General features: G+C 34.3%; 2 protein-coding genes across 2 annotated transcripts in view; one reads left to right on the top strand and one right to left on the bottom strand.

The window, feature by feature from the left end:
- The first annotated feature begins 1,675 nt into the window (after positions 1–1,675).
- On the top strand, positions 1,676–3,654 carry Irbp18 (Inverted repeat binding protein 18 kDa). The gene is made up of 2 exons (XM_068768968.1): positions 1,676–2,056; positions 2,239–3,654. Exons 1-2 carry the CDS (start codon positions 1,940–1,942, stop codon positions 2,488–2,490), a joined length of 369 nt encoding a protein of 122 aa, XP_068625069.1. The 5' UTR covers positions 1,676–1,939; the 3' UTR covers positions 2,491–3,654.
- Positions 3,655–4,818: 1,164 nt separating this feature from the next.
- Vps15 (vacuolar protein sorting 15) overlaps positions 4,819–20,967 on the bottom strand; it is a 29,821-nt gene continuing 13,672 nt past the window's right edge. The window contains exons 10-28 of the mRNA XM_068768776.1: positions 20,511–20,619; positions 19,494–19,642; positions 18,819–18,962; positions 18,404–18,520; positions 17,143–17,277; positions 15,441–15,519; positions 15,289–15,365; positions 14,350–14,489; positions 13,456–13,550; positions 12,638–12,748; positions 11,652–11,727; positions 10,940–11,035; positions 10,295–10,417; positions 9,369–9,479; positions 8,921–9,096; positions 8,232–8,390; positions 7,429–7,589; positions 6,464–6,642; positions 4,819–6,346 (exon numbers count right to left, since the gene is read on the bottom strand). Of these exons, the coding sequence (XP_068624877.1) occupies positions 6,133–6,346; positions 6,464–6,642; positions 7,429–7,589; positions 8,232–8,390; positions 8,921–9,096; positions 9,369–9,479; positions 10,295–10,417; positions 10,940–11,035; positions 11,652–11,727; positions 12,638–12,748; positions 13,456–13,550; positions 14,350–14,489; positions 15,289–15,365; positions 15,441–15,519; positions 17,143–17,277; positions 18,404–18,520; positions 18,819–18,962; positions 19,494–19,642; positions 20,511–20,619 (2,451 nt within the window). The 3' untranslated portion in view covers positions 4,819–6,132. The remainder of the gene's footprint in view (positions 6,347–6,463; positions 6,643–7,428; positions 7,590–8,231; positions 8,391–8,920; positions 9,097–9,368; positions 9,480–10,294; positions 10,418–10,939; positions 11,036–11,651; positions 11,728–12,637; positions 12,749–13,455; positions 13,551–14,349; positions 14,490–15,288; positions 15,366–15,440; positions 15,520–17,142; positions 17,278–18,403; positions 18,521–18,818; positions 18,963–19,493; positions 19,643–20,510; positions 20,620–20,967) is intronic.

Below are 20,967 nucleotides of genomic sequence, written 5' to 3'. Positions count from 1 at the left end.
CCTACAGGCACGCAGCCGCAACAGGACAGCACTGTCTGCATGTTGAACCACCACCTGCAAGTGCCAACCATCGCCCAGTTCGTAAAACTCGATTCTTTACTTTGACTCTGCCGCTCAACACAAATTTCGCTCCGAATAAATTTAAGCGCAGTAATGTCCTGAGACGAGACTTAAGTTTACGGTTAAGACAAGACACCATCCGATCTCGTCAGAAACGAGACTGGATCTTATTTTACGGCAGACGCCAACTGTCGGTTACACTAGATAGAAGCATTACTGGAGTTCCTTCCGCCACTTCTCCCATCGCTAACGCTTTTTTCTTGGCACCCACTTGTGTCTAGTCATTCTGTGTCTCCACCATCTCCACCAAAGCAATCTAAGAGCTCGGCGGCGTCCCAATCCGGCGAAAAAGTAGAAAGTAATATATATGTAAACGTAGGGACACATGCAATCTTATGGTGTGAAATAATTAGCGACGCGTGTACGGCGGACAGCCTGTGCCGCCAGTCTTTCCTACACTCTTATCGCGAATACTTGTTTAACTTATATTCGTGTAATATTTAAAGAAAATTTAAACTATTGCCAAAAATTTTCATTCTATCTCCCATAGTGAACACATTGAACTCGTATACTCTATATAAGTATATACAAACAGTATGTTTATAGAAAACTCCCTCTGAGTCGTTTTTTAAAACGTGTTTTTAACAACATGTTTTTGTAGTTTTAATATAATAAAATAAAAGTATAATTTATTAGCAAACAGTAGTTTTTTTGACAACTTAAAACAAGAAATGTACCCTTCAGTCTATTTGCACTAATAGGACAGACATTGTCCTATTAGTGCCTATTATTAACATAGAATAGACCAAAGAGGGTAACAATTGAAACAACAAACAAAACTTTGCTGCAAAAATGGTACAGTAATAGAACGTTAATGATAACTTGTTCTAATATTTTTTTTTTACTTTTCTTTACCAGTAAATAGTGTCCGTAATGCAATATATTTTTTAAAATAAATATAATGTTTTAGTCATGAATTGATCTTTTTAGGAGGTAACAAGATAAGATAAGCTGCTTTTAAGTAGCTTTTACACTTATTAAAATTATAGCGTTGTCACTTTGACAACTTACAAGAAACGAACGATACTACTGAAATATCGATAATTACTCGTATCGATCGTTTCTATTTCTAATGAACAAAAATCGTACACGAATAAATACAAATTTTGTCAGTTTATATTGGTATGATAAAACACAGCTTTAGTGGTGCTTCTCAAAAATATTTTATTTTTAATCATACAAATTAAAACTTCACGGGGCTTTGAGTCGCCACGTCGCTGCTTTTGACCAACTACAAATTGTTTGTGAAGTAAGCAAAAATCGAAATCTTCGTTGGCAGTTTCTTTTTAGACTCACTTGACAACATTGAATTACCAGCCTAATTTTTTAGTTCTATACATATAGTTCTTTTTTTAATTCTTATGGCGGTTTACTACATTTATTGGCATTTTGAAAACTCTTGACTTAACGGTACCTACTCGATACTTAGTTCCAAAGTATCGATATAAAAAGTATTTGGTATCGGAAGAATAATATCGAGTGGGTACTTGTATTTACTTGTATCGTTACATCCCTATAACTTACTATTTGTCGTTGTCACAGTTGTGAAAGACGTCATTCGGTAATCTACGAAAGATTTGGAAGATCGTTTTTCGCTTTATTTTATTCATTAAGATAATATTATCTTGATTTGTTTTTTAAATTTTTTAATTTAAAGGACGTGTTAATTAGCAGCTATTATTCTCGTGTACAAATTGGATGAATTATCTTTTATTTTAATTTATTTGAAATTGCGTCATATTTCGTGTTTAAATAAAAAAAAAACACAATTTGTGCAACACCTGGATTTGTTTTTCCTGAGATAAACTAAGTGATTTTGATGCTATTGGATGAAGATTTTATTACGATGCCGCCAGAGAAGCGTCCAAAGCGGGGGCTGAGTGACGCAGATGACGAGGATGACGATTACAGAAGAAAGAGGGACAGGAATAATGAGGTACATATAAAAATAACCATTAAGAGACTTGCAAATACTTGTTTGAAACATCTCAATTTAAGTAACGTAACACATTAAAAAGAAAAACATAAAAATGTAACAATTACACATTAGCAATATGTCTTCATATATAATTAATAATTTTTAAACTATTTGTGACACACTATGTTTGTTATTTACAGGCAGTCAAGAAGAGCAGGTTTAAATCAAAACAGCGAACACAAGAGACTTTCACAAGGGTGAATAAATTAAAAGCCGAAAACCAAATGTTGGAAGAAAAAGTGAAAACTCTTACAAAGGACTTACAATTTCTGAAAGATCTGTTCCTTGAATATGCCTCAAATTCACAGAACTCAAAGTTTGCTGATATTGATTTGGAGAAGCTTTTGGAAGATGATCAAGATGTTAAGAAGGATGGAAAAAGTAGTAAATGAACAATCTTACAATTATTGTTACTTATATATAATATAGAAATGAACTAGGAGGGTGGCCTATGCCATTTAGGGAACATTTATTGGCTGAAAAGAAGAAAAGATCTTTCTCTAGCTACTTTCTGAATGCAGTGTTTTTTATATTGCATCATACAACATTCATCATATAACTTTAATTATCAGCATTTTATATTATGATGTATTGTTAGTGTATTAGGTATCAACTTTTGGATTAAAAAAACTCAGAGTTAACTTTTTGATGTACAAATTGAGTTTTTTTACAAGTTAAAATGAAATATATTTTATCCTTTATTCTATGTATTTTAATTAAAATTTGATGTTTTATGCTTGTGGTTGTAAAGATTTATCAAACAATTATATTTTGTGAATAACTAGATGAAACTTGATAATTTAAGTAGAATATGCTTGACTATATGTTTATATATAATAATCAAATTATTTACAAAATGTTCTACTAAATAGACTTAATTGTAAATGTTTTAAATCAAAATTCAAATTTCTTGTAGATTGATAACTTTAGTATGGCAATATATGTGTAATTGTAATAAATGCATTGATTACAATTATTAGTAACAGCTATGTTTGTTAAATTTTGTATTTTAGTGTTAGTTTAAATTTCAATTTCTAGAATTGCATGTTAACAGAATGTAAGTAGGTAGTAATGTTACATTTTGAGATATTTTATTGTAAGTTATTTTTAGTTAATTTGCACATGTTTGACTATGCTTATTTTCACAGAAATTCTGAAAATTTTAATTTATAATGTGTATACATTTGACAGGGTCAATAACATGACAAGTTATTTTATATTTTGCATTTTTGAATCATATAAAATAATATAATCCAAAGTTTCTTAGCAAAGAGCAGTTTTTTTTACAAGAAAATCTACATCTTTTTATTTATCTGGAAAGGTTTTATTATGCTTGATGACTAGGCTAGATTATGATGATATCAATAAATGGATCTGTGATAGTTGCAATATGTACTTTTTTGTAATACAATACAAATGTATTTAATATTAAGAAACTCAATAAATTTTGAAAAAAACTAAGTGTACATGTTTAGAATTAAGATTTTATTGAGAAAAATAAATTGATCATTTTGTGTGAAAAACAATAAAGTATGTTTTGCTTTATATTTACGTATTTTAATTGATTGTGCAAGATGTGGTAATCAAAATACCATTTCGTTCATATGGAAAAACATCTAAAGATAACCTTAAGTAGATGGTTCAACTGTGTTTGTGAGTGGCGTGAGTGTGTGTTGTTTGTGCACTTGGAGTAACTGTGCAGGATTTTATTTTAATTTGTTTTGCCAGGGCGTTTGCCTTGTAATTTGTATTTTTTGCGCATTTACTGAGCACAGATTGTTGGATTTATTTGTTGCTATTTATTTCACTAAACTTTCACTTTTTTACAAAGTTTCTTACATTTTACTTGAAGTTGCTGCTCAAGCGCTACAGCCCCTTAAATGTGTTAAGGTATAAAACAATGTACTGGGCCAGCTCATCAAAATATTCTTCAGTAGATTCTGTCTTGAGGAGATCTGGCAAGTTGACCAGTGATATACCAAGAGTTTCACATAGTGATGTGATCGTCTTTTAGGTTCGAATCGGCAACAGTGTTCAAGTAGGTTTTGCATGGTTTGTTCTGTGGAACAGACATCGTTGTCGATTATTTAAAAACAGCTTGCAGCATCCGTGTCCGTTTAGCAGTCGCGTGATATGAAATGATGTTCTGATGAGTTTAGGCAGTTTAGTTATGTTAAAGATTTTCTGAAGTAGTCCTGTGGTGTCAATAGGCACTAACTACTCTTGTATTGTATGAATGTAAAATGATATTTATTATAATTTTCTTAAATTTGTTATAATAATGATTTAAGCAAATGTCTGTTCATTTATTTCTTAATACTAGTTGAATAGTCTTACTAATATAAAGACGCGGTTATGAATTCGTTTAGATAATGCGATGAGATCGTGTTGATCTCAAAGAATATAAAGTATACTTACAAGCACAGGTTAGTTCAGTAGTCAGTGAAGGTGTATTGAATACTCCTATGCCTAGGCAATGGCAAAGAGGCCTGAAACCTGTGTAGTTTCAATTCCTACACCAATAGACCTCATACTAATATAGTTAACTGCTGGAATGCTGAGAAGTTACATGACTTCGTGTGGTTGAAGAGTTAATAATTTATTTAAAAATAATTCTTACACTAAAAAGGTAACATTGATTAACGAATTAGATATTGTTACATAACGAAAAATAGTGTTAAGGATAAAAAAAGTATAAACAGTCTTTACGATTTCTTTATTTACAACATACATAAATCTCTCATTGAATATATGTATAAACATGCTTATGTAGAAATAATTCTACTGTATTTTATTTTATGGCAATGAAATATTTATTACAATGAGACAATTTTTATATAGGACGTTTTATCCAAACACGAATACAATAGGCAAGTCAATTTTTCTATGAAATATTCCTTTATGAAATCTAACTTTTGAACAAATTTGATTGTGTTATAAATATTAATTTCGATAAATATCGAACAGTAAAAATAATAATTATTAATACAAAATCTGTATTAGACCATCCATGTCAAACGCCAACACCCGAGTGTTTGATTCGACCAGAAACAGTATTGAAAACTCTTCAAAAAGAAGTCCATACACATCAGGACCGACGTAAGTGTCCTACTGTTGTGTAAGTAACTTTAATTCAAATTATTTATTTTGGTCGATGATTTAATAATACCCTTATATGAAACCTATTGTTGAAAGTTTTTAGATAAGAGTAATGTTCCCTGGCATAAATTATCATTTATCATCAAGTTTCAGTGATGTAATCATAGGGAAAAAATCGGGGCAATGATGTGTCCCCGATTGCTGCACTTTTATAAGATTTAATTATTATTGTATAAAAGATGTTTTGTTTCAATTAAATTTATATTTTATACATCACTTTTGGAAACCCCTTTTAACAATAAATTCAAAATGTCATTATTGAACACATACATTGTTTAATATTACATATCAGAAAGGACATCCCTTATTCTGTAAAACCATTATCATTTGTATTTTATAGTATTATTAGGAATTATTAAAATGGCTCATGTTTTAATAAATTATTGCATAATTTTTTTATATTAGATACCGTTTAGTATAAACAGTTGATATAAAAAAAATGTTAATAGCTGCTATAGAGCAGCCATTACTTAGGTTAGAATTTGCTTAGGTGCGTTAAAAGAATAGTTACACCATCAAATAGTTTGGGGTCATTCAGTAAATACGTTCGCTCGAAAGGAGGGATGAGTAAGCTGTGTGAGAAAATGGGGCGATCTTCAATAAGATACTTCGATGTCGATTATAGGTATTAAACAGTATTGAATAGAAGAAATATTATTTATAAAATTCGAAAGGGTTTTTATGACATAATACTACCAAAGGAGATCGGGGCCATAGAAAGGATATCGAGGAGGAAGGGGTTAAGAAATTAAATTTCAGTGACGTATTTCGTGAACGGCTCCATTTTTCAGTTTACATGTATTCCTCAAGCTTTTGGCCCATCTATGACTGATTTTAACAGGGTGATCTTAGACTGAGCAGTGTATTGAGCAAAATTATTTCCATACGTTGATGACGCCGTCCGCCGACGAGCTGACTAGATAGCACTTGTTGCCCTCCACCATGGTGAGGTCGGTGATGGGCGCGGTGTGGTAGAAGCTTCGGGACTCCACGGTGCGGTATACGTTATCGTCGACGGTGCTAGCTGCTGCACTTGGGTTCAGCTTGCTGCATTCTTGGATCACTGTGGTGCCTTCTATTATTCTACTCCTGGAAACATTTGTTAGAATATATCTAATATAATGTAATCTTTAGAGCTTGGCAATCTTTGGAGGATTTGCCTTCCATTGGGAGTTTATAATCCAAATTAAAGTTGATTATACTGACCTGTACTTGACGGCACCGGGTGTGGATCTAAGCTGGTCTGCGGGCGCGTGCACAAGCACATAGGAGTCCTCAGGGTGCTCCAGGTCCCAATAGCGGAGGCGTTGGTCCGAGCCACCTGTTACGAGGAACCGTGATCCTTCACGCGTGCCGCAGTACGCTGCGCTCATGTAGTGGGAGGCCTGTGGGTTACACATCACTTCGTCTAATAAACAACTTGTAATACGTCTATATTTTTGAAGTACAAAGGATTAATTTAAAAGCTGTAAAAAGGATTTTTAATATAAAATCTCACGGAATATTTGCATCTAGAGATGGCAAAAAAAGTACTAACCAAAATTTTTAAAACAATTTCTAAGTAGTAAACAATGTGAATGAATTGCTCTATTAATTAGCATTAACCATATTGTAATACTGACAAAAAAACCCGCATTAGTATTAACCATATTGTAACACTGACAAAAAAACCCGTTGAAGTTTTTTGTCGGCTTTTCTCAGACCCGGACGCGCTTAACTCCCTGTTTAATTTCTATAATGGCATCCTTTAGTTCAATCTGTTTCCAGTTTCCATCTAATTAAACTCCTCTGGAATTATTCTTATGATTTACCCAAGTGGTCACTGTAAAATTAAATTATTCATCTTATATCTTCAATGAATATCATTCATTAGCATTTCCCTTGTGTAACATTAAAATATTTAATTTAAATCCCTCATCTTTTCCTATAAATAAATTTATATTTATATTGATTTGTAATTTTATCGATGGCTTGTCGCTCTTCATTCTATTATCTATTTTCGTCTTACTGTGGGTAGGTAGTAACTTTCTTCCTTTTTATTACTACATCTCATTCTCTCTTTCACCCTTCCTATCTATCATTCTCTCTCACTCACTCATGTGGGGTTTGTATCTGTGGTGTAGTTCGTGTCTGTGGTGTGGTTCGTGTCGGTTGCGGTTATGTGCACGTACCGGCGCAGAATAGTTGAGCGGGTGCGGTCCGTTGGTGCAGGGCCACAGTGAGTGCGTGCGCTGCGTGGATTCCAGGCACCATGCGGCCGCGTCGCGCCCGCCGAGCGCCCACAAGCGGGATGTCGACCGCCCAAAGCCCACGATACGTCTGACTCGTTCCGCTGGTTTAAACAACTTACATTAGATGATCATCTTCTTCTCGCACTAGATATTCAAACGCTCAAAAACTTCCATTTTCAAAACTCTTAGTTAAAGAACAACGCAGACTTTTTTCTTATAGACAACTTTAGTTTTAGCCAAAATTTATTTGGTTCCAGTGGAACACATGCTATATTTCTATCATATTCCCAAAACTGGACTTAAAATGTGTTGTTTAAATATACCTGTGGAAATTTGCGTTCCGGTTACGCTTTGAAAGTCTCTATACTGAACATGTAAAGTGCAAATTCTACAGGGACAGTCGCTGAGCGTCTTTAAATATTATCTGTCTTCATTAGTAAGTGACGTCAAGCCAACATTTTAGTTCTTTACTATCACAAACAAAATAAATTTCCACGGAGTCATGCCGGAGGAGTGACATGCCATGCCACCCCCTTTTGTCATGATCATCTTCGAGCCTGCTGTGGGCCCTAGACTGTCCACCTAAACTACTTTAGGAACTAAGGCTGTAGAGGCATTCTTTACAATTAGGTTTTTGTGCAAATATTATGTTTGGTACATTAAGAAGATTTTTAAGAGCGACTCACAGAATTTGTTATTTTAGGTCACATTAGGAAAATAAGGATTAAATTTACGTTACTCACAATTGGGATGTCGCACGGAGGTAATGGGTAGTTGAAAGCGCAAGTCCCAGACGCAGACGGCGCCACTGGAGGTGCCCACTGCGATGTAGCCTGCGCTGTTGGCGTACAGGCACGTGTACACGCCTTGTTTCAGGTCGCCCTGCAGCTTCCACGCATTGCCTGTCGCGCCGAAACATAACCATTATGCTTTTAAAACCGCTGTATCACACCTTGGGAAAGTGCGGCCTGGTACGATCCAGGGAAGAAAGAGTATGGCACGGAGCCGCCAGTATTGACCCGTCTCACTGTGCGCATATCCAAGAGCGGTACAACGGTTTAGGTAGCACCATAATGCAATACAAAAAAATTTGGCAATCTTGTTTTGAAGGCCGAATTTTTTTTCTAACAGTAAATGTAGAAAAATGTTAATTTATGAATAATGTAGCAGAGGGATTGAAAAAAGCAATGTAATTTTGAAAATGTATCAAACGTATATTACATACACATCACTTCACATCACATCACACAGATTTGTTATAGAGAACCACAAGCAAGAAGTTATACACGCGACACGCGACCGCTATTCTAGATTTTGTTTATATATAAATTGCCTTCAAATAATCGTAGTAATCTGATGTAAACAACCGGACCTGTATTTCCGACTGACGCCGGGTATCTACTTGGTAGAAATAGTGAATTTTTATGCATACCGGGTGCCCGAAGATCCCAGCCTATGACAGTGGCGTTGAGCGTGGCGTAGGAGATGACGCCGGCGTGCACGCCGCCCGCGCATACGCACGCGACACAACCTTCCGCCCCGGCGCCCGCCCCCGCAGACACCTGCCGGCACTGCGACAGCGTCATGCGCGACGACCCGCTCTCCAGCCTGACGACATCACAGAACTAACATATACTACACTCACAATATACTTACAATCTAATTTATGTACATAAAAATCAGTGTAAATTTAATACGAACAGTGATCTCTATCAACGTAATATAAGAAATAAAAATTAATTTTCTGTACCCGCTATTAAACTCTTTCGTGTCTATATTTGAATGTAAATATACGATTTCATAACAAACTACCAAACGACGTAAAACTGACATCCTTCTCATCAAAAGTAATTGAGATAATTTACATAATTATTAGGTACCTTAATACAAATATGGATCCTTCTTGCGTGGCGGCGACTAGCGATTGCCCGCTCTCACAAGCCGCCAGCGATATCACAGGGCCCGCGCTCCGGTTGTACATCGACTTGGATCTAAAATATATAAAACATTATTAACATCGTAACTTCCGACAGTTACACAAGATTTCATCATATGTATATAATAAATGTATGGTACACCATATATAAAATATAAGAGCTAAGAAATAATATGTAACATAATGATAACATAATAACAAAAAACTTTTTAACAATTACAATTAACGTATTTATATACATACAAATAAACATATATGTATAATACATATATAATATAATAAAATACATAATAATATATATTATTAGATAATAATATAAATATTATTCGATTTTAATTTATACTATCTGTCTGCAGACTTTGTACTAACAGAAGTTATAGGCCTGTCGCATTCAAAAAGAATTAAATATATGTAACATAATATACTAATAAGTGAATAGGTGAAGCGGGTTCTTCTGTTCAAGCATGTACCGTGTAGTAGCTCAAAAGTAGTCCCTATAAGGGATAAAAAACACGTGTATATTTTAAAGTGATCACTTTATACAAGTGGATAGAGATATATGTTAAAACTGAAACTTTCAGTGATCAAATCAGCTATACATTGCCTACCATTAAGCTTTTACATCTATAACAAAACACCTGTATATGTTGAAGTATACTGTATACACAGCCTATTAAATCAATTGCAGTTTTAAGCTAAGTCTAAAATTCAAAAAGTGATTAGTGCTTTCGAAACTGTTATATTTCACTGTAGAAAAACAAGGACAGATCGGAAAGGCTGTTGCCCCCCCCCCTCTCCCCGCTTTCGTCTCGTCGCGAGCGTACCTAAGACGTGGTACAACAGTTTCGGTACCACAAATGAAGGACATACTTGTTGACGTAGGCGTGTCCCTGCAGCCGGGCCGCGTCCCAAAGACGCACGGTACCGTCGTCCGAGCAAGAGCCGAAGAGACCGCGATGAGCCGGCAGACGGACCAGTTGGTTCACTCGCGCCCTGATAGGAAATTTTATGATTATTTACAAACACATTATTTAATATATGATAGATTAACTTAAGATATTTTCTAGTTTCGACTATCGCAACACTAAGAACTCCTCACGGAATAGATCAAATTTATAATCTAAGCTTTAAATATATTCCCCTGTACTAAGCAAAGAAGAAAAGATGTGTCAACTAAACTTAATCTGTAATAAAAAGAGAAATATCAAAATGCACAGAGGTTATAAAAATGTAGGAATCATAAGGACTATTGTTGTATAAATAATTACTTCAAGATATCAGGAATGAGAAGACCCGTGCACCAACAGAAGTAACAGATACAACCCAAGAATGGCAAGTAGGCCTGGTGTGGAGTCCATAGACGGCTAAGCCGTGCGTAGGACATAAACCCACAAAGAAGACAGGTCAATGACAAGGTCTTGTCAGCAGGTGCTATTTTAAATCTTCGGGTGAGACCTATTTCCAGCAGTGATTAAAATGTTAGACTACCTTCACTTTGAAGTGTTAAAGTCTTACTTGTGTTCGTGTAGGTAGGCCAGCAGTTGGTTGCCGGGGCGCCACGCTGGCGGCGGTAGCGCCTCCTCACCGCCCTGCCCGTTGTCGTCATGGCTCCTGCGCATGCGCATCTCTTATTATACATTGTTATTAGTTACAAGTGCTTTTACACTTAGCTAACGCTTAGCTTTAAAGAATTTTATATAGTTGTAATTATAGCTCATGTATGAGCAAGCTCTTACACCTATTTCCAATCTCTCTGTGATTCCTCTTAAATATAACATTTATTTGTTTTGTTCTTTTAGAATATGTCAGGCCAGTAACTTGTGGCATCACAAAGTCTGCAGAGACAGATAGTAAATAAGCAAACTTAAAATAACATACATTGATCTGAGAAGAACTCAATAAACTCACACTCGGTTTTTGATTATTTTTACAAACGTCTTTGAATCTGTAGTTTATAGCAAAAATGATTCAAGCTTTGTTATACATTAGAAAATCCTTGACGTTGTAAAAGGTTACGATGTAATAGTTTACTATCCGATAAAGCTATGACGAGATAGCCTTGCCTTTTTAGTATATCAAAAAAATGTCATTCCTTCATAAAAGAGGCTGTCATGTTGGTGACAATCAATATAAAGTGTAAAGAAAAAGTACAGTCAGGTCTAAAATTATCTAAGTCGACGATACCGTCCAAAAGTTTTTTTTTTCTGAGTAAAAGAGAAGAACTTACCTCAGAGATTTTTGATATTTTTGCTGCATTCGTGCCGTAAGATTCCTTAACTCTATTCGGCAGGGGGCCATGCTGTCTAGGAATAAAGGTAAACGATTAAAAACATGGGTTTCAACTTTCAATTGAATTTTGTTTACCGGGACTAACAAAATATTTTAATTCTGCTATAACTACAAGGCAAAATCAAAAGTAATCATGTTACTTTTTTTTATGATTAACTACATTTATATAAAGGACGGTACACACATTTATGTAGATACATATAAGCACACTAGTATACACACAGACTAAATAAAACTGTACTAACATAAGCCCAGTAAGTACATTCATTAACACATTTCATTTTACACAAAAATAAAATTGCCTTCATTACCTTCCAAACGCAATTAATATTTAAATAGAATTTTAGCTTGTAGCTCTGCGAGTACCATAATCCATAATTTAATTTATATCCTTAAGGCAATAAACAACTTCAAGGTTAACCTTACGTCTTTTAAAGGCTTTTATTTAAAATGGTACTAATCGATAACCGTATTAACGTATTTACATATTCATATATTATATATATATATATATATATATATGTAAAGTTCTTCCTAGTTCGTAGTCTATACTTCAGAACTTTAAGGTCTGGCCCCTTACGACCTCATGCTCTGGAGTAGAGATATACAGCCTGCCCATTGCCACATAAACTTGATACGGAAAGCGTTTATATATTACAATATTTAGGGCATAATAGGCATGAATATTGAGGGCAGATATGTTATCAATAAAACAAACTTATTCCTAGTGTGGTAGGAATGGGTTTATGTCTATGCGACAGCTTAATTATTCTGAATTGTTAATGATGATAAAAAAGGCGAAACACAGCTTTGTATTTCCATCTTTGTCTATCTCTTTCTCACTGCTCATCTATTTATCTAATTTATCAGCTCTCAATATCCGTGACGTTAGCTAAAGCAAGCAGAACAAATAATAAGACGCACATTGGACATAGCTGGCGCTGTGGCCCATTTGCGAATGCACCGGCGGTGTAGACGGCGCATGCGTAGTGCTGGCCACGCCCACGCCACTCGACTGCGGCAACTGTTCCGAAGCTGCAATACGCAAATCACATTTTCTTCATCACCAACTACTTTAAACCAATACTGTCCTCTATCGAACCATTATTAAAAGCATATCAAAAGCTATCACCATCTCCTTATATCTCAAAGCTCACATCTTTGCCCTTATATATGCATGACAGGTCTTGTAATACAGTAATTTCTGTCAAAAAAATCAAAATATCTTTATTCAAGTAGGCATTTATATGCAGTTTTGATCAGTATTGATCGTCGATCATTTTAACGTTATAAGTAGAAAGCTACCAGAGTAAAGCTGGCTAGAAACTCAACAGTTGTTATTCTTGAATGAAATTTAACAACTTTTCATGTGTACATTATATTATAAACCATATAAAGTTAACACGCCAAGTTCCACACATTTCGATCAATTCAAACTCTTCAATTTAAATATTAAGATTTATTTAATTATAATTATACTTTTAATTTTAGATTAAAAATTAAACCAAGAAAGATATATAGAGATATAAGATGTAAAGAAGACCTATGATATCTTGTGGAACATTATTATATATGCATACACTCAGCCCTATAGTTTGTTTGTTAATGTCGAGTGTTACTATCATTTAAAAAGTATTTAAGTTTCGACATAAAAAAGTATACATAAAAAGGTAAAGAATGACACAAATACCAATTCACCAGAATAAACAATAATTTGTTGGCAACATTTGTGCTTCACTTACATTTGATGGTGGACTGTTCGTGGGACTGTCCAAACATGTGTTGCCACTCAGTGTTCATGTGGGCCTCGTGGGACAGCGAACTTTTCTGACTCCTCCTGCGAAGACAACTTACTTTTGTCGATAAATTCGGTTTAAGTGAAAATGATGTAAAATATCTCTTAGTACTAAAAATCAGGATTTACAGTTGCAGGTAATGAATACCAATATTACCAACGTATTATTAATAATACATACCAGTATCTCGTTTTGCCTAGTTTATAAATCTACACAATTTTAATACAGTTTTATTTTCACTTTTTGCTAATTTTAGAGCTCAGTTTTACTTACATAGTGTGTTGTATGTTATATACATTTTACGTGTTATTTCTGGTTACAAAAAAGGTAAATATTTTTTCGATTTATTTAATGGCAGAGTAACATTATTTTTTTTTTGATATACATTTGTAATTTTTTTAACCAAATGAGGGGCCAAATTTGTTTTTAGTATTTAAGTAATAAAAAAAATTTAAAATGTTTATTTTGTTCAATTTTCTTTTTAAAAAGTAGTATTTTCGTAGCCTTGGCACCTATCTTCGATCTTTATAAATGGTTTGCTATAGAAAATTTTAATTCACTTTGCGTCGTATATATATGTATATAAATGTATGTATATATATATGTATGTATATATACATATACCAGTGTACAAATAAATGAATATATGTAAGGACCAGAAGTTATAGTGCTATCGAAAACACCACATCAAGCCTTAATAAATTGAAAAAAAGAACATTAGCACTGCCGCCACGAGTGTTAACGGCGAATGGGCGAAACGAGGCAGTCGTCAACAAAACCCCCGTCTCACCGCACCCATACTTAAGGCGCGGTACAGCGGTTTCGGTAGCATTGACTTACCTAGGTTGTGTGGAGGCGTACAATTTGTCAGCGACGTTGTGTGTTAAGGCGTTGTCTGCCGGCCCAGGGTCGAGCTGTACCGACCGGGACAAACCGCTCGCCCCGCTCAGAACTAACTTACCCGGCGCGTCCGTTATATGCTAAACGTTGAAAACAAAAACGCTTTATTTAACCTTATAAGCTCTGTCTACGTATGTCAAAGTCGCCGCTGTAAACGAACGATGCAAATATGCGTTTTTTAACAGGTAGTGCAAAAGTAATGTCATAATTTGAACAGGCAGCCGTTTTGTTATGAATTAAAAGTGGAGCTCTGTTGTTAAAAAAAGTTTCTTAGAAAAATTATATTTCTCGAGAGACCATCTTCCAAAATGATTTTGCAGATGCATGATTTTGCAACTGATTTTTGTTCAATAAAAAATTTATTATTAACCACTCTCTGCCTGTTATTGAAATTGCAATTTGTGGTGTTTTCAATTATTTTGTAATTGCACGCAACATTGTAATTTTCGTCGCCAATTCTTAATATATAATATTAAAATAAAATATATATGAATTTAAATCATCACAACACCGTGTTTTAAATAAAGCCTTTTTGTGTTTGTCGAATTTTGACTCATTTACTTTTCTAGGGTAATGCAAGAATAGAAGTCGTTTAGACCATTAATAAAATTCTGCATAAAAAAGTAATAAATATAGATAAGAAACTAAATAAAGATCAAATCCGAAAACTTGAAAATTTAATGTTTTTTCGGGTAAAATGTCACGGTTCAAAAATGGTAAGTGAAAACTTTGTCTAACCCTACTAACCCACACTTTCTATAAGTAAAAATTGTAAACATCTACAATGTTTACAAAATAATATAAGATTCGAATAAGTTTACCACCATCTCCGAGTTCCAACAGTGGGAAACATAAGAAACAAGGTTAAATATAGCACACCTGCGTTGTAGAACCTTGTATTTTGATGAGGTGAGCGCTCATTGCTAACAGTTGATTTTCTACATGCTCCGTCATACCTGGAATAAATAAATTATTTATTATTCTGTATGTCTATCGCGATATTTATTAACGGAAGAAAAAGATGGACTTACCGTCGGATGCTAATCTTCTAAAGAGATTCTTCAATTGCTGACCCATTTCACAGTACTGTGGTATCATACCCTGTTTTACCTGAAAGTAACCATATCGTTACAAAGTAAGACCATCTTGTTACAAGAGTTACAGAACCCTCTAAACAATAAACACGGAACCCTAGGATCAAGAAGTGCCGTGAACACGCGTGCCCTTGAAGTTATTTGTACATTTTTGTGTACTGTTCTCGAAAATTCTAACCGACTTCTATCTCGAACTAACTAGAAGCTTATCCGTAGTATAAATAAGTGTGCTCGAGTTATAAGATTAAGATCTACGATCAGTGATACAAAGTGACTATTTAGAAAGTTATTGGGACAGTGATTTCTTAAGCGATTTGGTTAAAGTAGGGCGACCATCTGATTTGTGAAAAAAGGACTCCTCGCGAACCAGTGTTGTTTCGTTTCTAGTCAGAACCCACAGTACGTAACAATATTATAATAAAAAGATTGCTATATAAAATATTAAATTATTGTTGTTGTAGCTGTAGTTGACACACCTATTTCGGTTGACATTTATTTTCTAATATCGTATTGTATTGTATTGTTTCGGACATTTTAATGCTGTTGGCTCCAAATCTTTTACAGCTACGTCTGACATAAGCTGAAGGGTCAATAAACTTACTAAAAATACTGAGGCCTAATATTTTAGAAACCTATATTCGATACTTTGACAGATGTGGTAGTGAGGCTTGCCTGATCGGGTCTTTGTAAAATGTACTGTTACGTAGTGTACAGATTGGTGGGCAAAGTGGACCACACGGCAATCTAAGAAAGGGTACTGATGTTTTGCAGTTCAAATTCAAGTTAGGTTAGGTTAGGTTAGGTTAGGGGTAGGGAGGAATTTGTTCTGACGTATGTTCAGTTACCGCTCTGAGTGGCTTTGTTTATGTCAATTTATAATTTACATCTAAGTCTTTTTTAACACGACACACATGTTAAATAGAGAATATTTTTCGTAACTTTTAAAGACATCGTAAAAGATGAAAAAGCTAAATGTTTTACCAAAAAACATTCAAAGGAAGTAAAAGTGAAATCCATTTTACGTAACTGTTCATAGAAAAAACAATTTTCATTACAAAAAATTACATTAGTGTACATTGAAAATTCAATCCATAAGTAGTATATAAAATAATAGAAATTAGAATTAAAAATCAATTTTGCATTATTTATCGCTACTTGATAACAAGCGTGGCGTTACGTACTGGCTCAAAAATGCTAACATCAATAGAACCGACAGAAATGTCTTGCGTAACTGTTAGATTTGAAGAATCATGTTTTAATGTTTCAAGGTTTTACGGCGGTTTTTTTCTAGTTGCTTTTATAATCTTTAATATCTGACTGAACCAAGTAAGTTTAAGAATACGTTAAAAATTTTATGCACGCTGCATATTAAAAATATTTTTTAAGGATTTGTACGGAAAATTTGTGTAAAAATGGGATATGTGGTTATTACACATTACACTTGTCACTAGATGGCGCTATTAATTTTATCTATCCACTATCATTTTATGTTTGGTTTTAAAGTTATAGACAAACCTAAGTAAGAACTTTCTAAGAAGCCCAAAATAAGACCACGAAACAATGATTAGAAAATGAATGATCATTGATTCATATGATTTATTTGGGCGTAAAGTCAAAAATAATTGTAAGTATTTCATACCCTGAGCCTGGTGTTCCGCCTCTCCCTCAACGTATGTACCAGCCTATCCACGTCACCGTGCCTGAGCACTGCGTCCAGGACCTTTCGCGGGATAGGCTCCGCCAGGCTTTCCAGCAATAATTCAGCTCTTTCAACCTGTTGATACATACGCAATAAGTGAACAGTTTAACACGTTACGAACATAATCTTCATTGCGATATAATCTGATGTGCCTATAAAAAATCTTAGTTAATATTTTTACCTACTAAGTTTATACGTATTTTAGTTTGGTATATTTCAATAATAGAAACATACCACTGTGTGTAGCAAGAAGGAAGGTGAAATTGTCATTTAAAACTCCCGGGCACCAGGTATATGTTTCCCTAGGTTCTTTTGGTTGGTTTCCTTAGGTAAGTCTCAATTGGTGCCAAAATCGCTCAATTTTTTGAAAAATAAAATGATCTATAACTCTGGCTCCCTGCGATTTCTGGCTATTCAGCAAACTCAAAAGGCCAATGCGGGGACGCCGTTTTGTTACGATTGAGGAAATGAAAACTGAATTAAAGAAGCCTTCAAGGCTATACCGAAAAAAGACTTCCGAATGTTGTTAGGCAAAAGTGTTTTATAGGACGAGGATTACTTTAAATTGGACGAATATTTGATTTGGAGGAATAAATAAAGAATTTTAAGTAAAGTTTTTTAAGTTTTATAAACAAAATCACCGTATTTTTTATCACAGTATTACATATCGTCTTTTAATATACATTGCACAGAACTGATTTGTATACAACATTCAATGATTTGTACATTATATAACAATGAATACTCCAAAATGATTTAATTTCTTTATAGTGTATTTAGTGTTAATGAAAATATACTTAATGACATTATTATTAATTTGTTACTTATAACAAAAAATATATTGCACCAATGATTGTTTTACTATAAAATTCTTGTAGAAAAAGGACATAGGCCAAAGATTTCCAATAAGACTAGTTGGTAGAGGCATACATTCATTGTCTTCCAACGACCAGGCCAGATTTTATTATAAGTCTACTGTCGCGCCATCCGTATTGGTATCAACTTCGTTCACTCCAGAAACTTAAGGCCCCAGCAGCCATCAGTTCTGTCTCCCATTTGACCATCCACTGCCATTTAAACCTATCAATCTGTTATGACTGGGAAATATATGGAGGAGGACCATATCTAGTAGTGAACATCCTGCAACTGAAATGATAATGATGAAGAATAAAAAAAGCATTACATAGCATTTGTCACATACCTGTATGAGTTTATGCTTAAGATGCGGCCACACCAGCGGCAAGATCTTGCAGTTCACGTCGATTGGATTCAACAAGGCAGCCACACAGGATACCAGCCCGCAAACTTCGTGTCTTATCTGAAATATGAGTGTATCACAATAAAAAGCAGTGTTTTCTTTTTGAGAGATCCTTAGAAGAACATAGCTTGAAATATTGTGACCTACGGTCGTTGGGACCGAACTGACATTGAGCGGCCACCACGAGCCGGTAGGCGCCGTAGTCAAGGTCGAGAGAAGTCACTGTGGATACGGGACAGCGCAAAACCAAACATAAACATATAACATATAATTGGGCTGAAATTAATAAGATATTCAAACTATTATTACTATTACTATTAAGATTGAATTTAACTTTTATTATCCTGCTTCTACTTACCCACAAATTCGGGTGTGCGAGGTAGACAGCGCTTTCGGCCAATAGATCACAGAGGGCTTGCTTGGGCAGCAATCCCAACTCAGCCAGACTGCTAGTGGCTCGAAGGGCCTTCGCTATGATCCACTCCGTCTGATCCGTTAGTCCCTGCGCAAAAACACGTCACATAAATTGAAAGATGAATGTTGCAAATTATTTACTGTATATAATACCAGAGATCGTCAAAAATCAAGCTTTTACATGTACTATCTATTTAATATTTTTACGGTAGAATTGAATTTCTTCTTCATATTATCCATTTTTAGATGATGGTTATTTATTATCGATAAAAATTCGGGATTGAAATATTTTTCGTTTCGATTATAGAATTAAATGCTAGCAGTCGATCCTATGTAGCTTAGGAATAAGTTACATTTTTTCGACTACCCAGTGCCTTGAATATTAATATATAATTTTTATCTAAGTAGGTGTTTATAAATACAAATATTAAACACGCTGTACCGCGCCTACGGTAAGCGCGTGACGAGGAAAGGAGGGTATCTTTTATTAATGCCATAACTAGTCATTATATCTTCAAATTAATTATAAGCCCTTCTATTATCTAGATTTTCAACTATAAGTGATTATTTTTCCTTTGAAAATACCTGGTCTTATAAGTTCGCAAGTAAAATCACGCACCTGTTGTAGTAATGGCACGAGTATGGGAGCGGCATGTTGTCCCACGTAAGCGGCCACGCCCACCACGCGCTCGAAGAAACACCCACGCAATGCGGCCTCTTCTTTGTCGTTTAGGAACGTAACCATGTGCGACAGTATCACGTCATTTGCTGAAAAATAAACATCCTTTATTATGCAAATTGAAAACTTTAAAATTTCGAATACTTGACATTATTTTGATATATAAAGAAACTAGTTTCTTCAAATTAATCTAATAATTCTGTTCTGTAATGTGCCTCGCTTATTTAATGTCGGTAAAGCAGTGGCTGTTTAACCTCGACATTTCATAGATGGCGCTGTTAATAAAGGTGCTATGATGGCGTCCATAGCGGTCGCCGGTCGGTAAAGCAGTTAGTATTTGAGAGCTCAGAGTGATAATTTAAAATATTGCATAATAAACTTTTAAAAGGAATCGACAGTTAAAATAATATCTTTGTGTCTCTGTTTTAGAACAACGCATTATTGTTTTTTGAAGCATACACCTACATAGTCGAGTTAATCGGGTGTTAACAAAATATCTATCTACTCTACAATAAACAATTTTCAACAATTGCGCAATTTTATACCGCTGTCACACAGGCACAGATTTTGTCAGATTTTAAGAAATTAAATAATGTTAAAATAAGCTAGTTTTATTGATGTAGAAGTAACGTAACGATAATTTTTTTTGAGAATATTACCTGAAGTGGAGATGAAAAGAATGTATATTTTTAAATCTATGTTTATATTAACTTTCTACGATTAAGTAAAAACACAGTAAACAAAGCGTGAAAATATAAGAAAATTAGTCAAATTAAGTAAATGAGATTACTACGTATGAAATTTGTGTAAACCTGCGTAATAGGAATCGTTTTCTATTATTCAGTCATTACAATGTCAAAAGTTGTTTCGTCTAGTTACATTATAAAATGACTAATCATTGATCAGGCTCAGGAACTAGGCACTGAATTAAAAAAAGTTGACTTTTATCTATTTTACCTTTTTGCTTCCCGAAAAACACGCAGAGTTTCGTGATTCCATTTTCAACAAGCGCCCGTTTGACTACCGCCTGGGAGTCCGTTAGCAGATACGATACAGTAGAACGCACCTGACATTTGGATTTAACAAATAAACATTATACTTATCATTTTAAATTTATAACGTATATGTAATAATATGATAGTAATATTCATAGACAAGGGTTGGCCAAGCTCTTTGATAGTGCGAGCCATTTTTCGAATTTTGATTTTTTTTTTAAACCCGCATTTAAAACACACAAAATGTTATTTTTTTTATAAAAATCATATGAATTTATTTAAACAATAGTACAGAATATGCGTAAAAAGTTAGATATAATGCCAACGTAATGCTGATTTGCTGAAAAGAGCCAATCAACAGTTGCTCTTTTTAAATAAAATTTAATAATTGATGTATACATTATAATATGAACCCTGCA

This window comes from Battus philenor, unplaced genomic scaffold (assembly GCF_028537555.1).
Source record: "Battus philenor isolate CCGP_79_NKW_IND1 unplaced genomic scaffold, ilBatPhil1.0.hap1 SCAF_27, whole genome shotgun sequence".
In the NCBI taxonomy this organism is placed as follows: Eukaryota; Metazoa; Arthropoda; class Insecta; order Lepidoptera; family Papilionidae; genus Battus; species Battus philenor.
The sequence above is the reverse complement of the archived record's forward strand: the minus strand, read 5'-3'. Positions and strand labels throughout refer to the sequence as shown.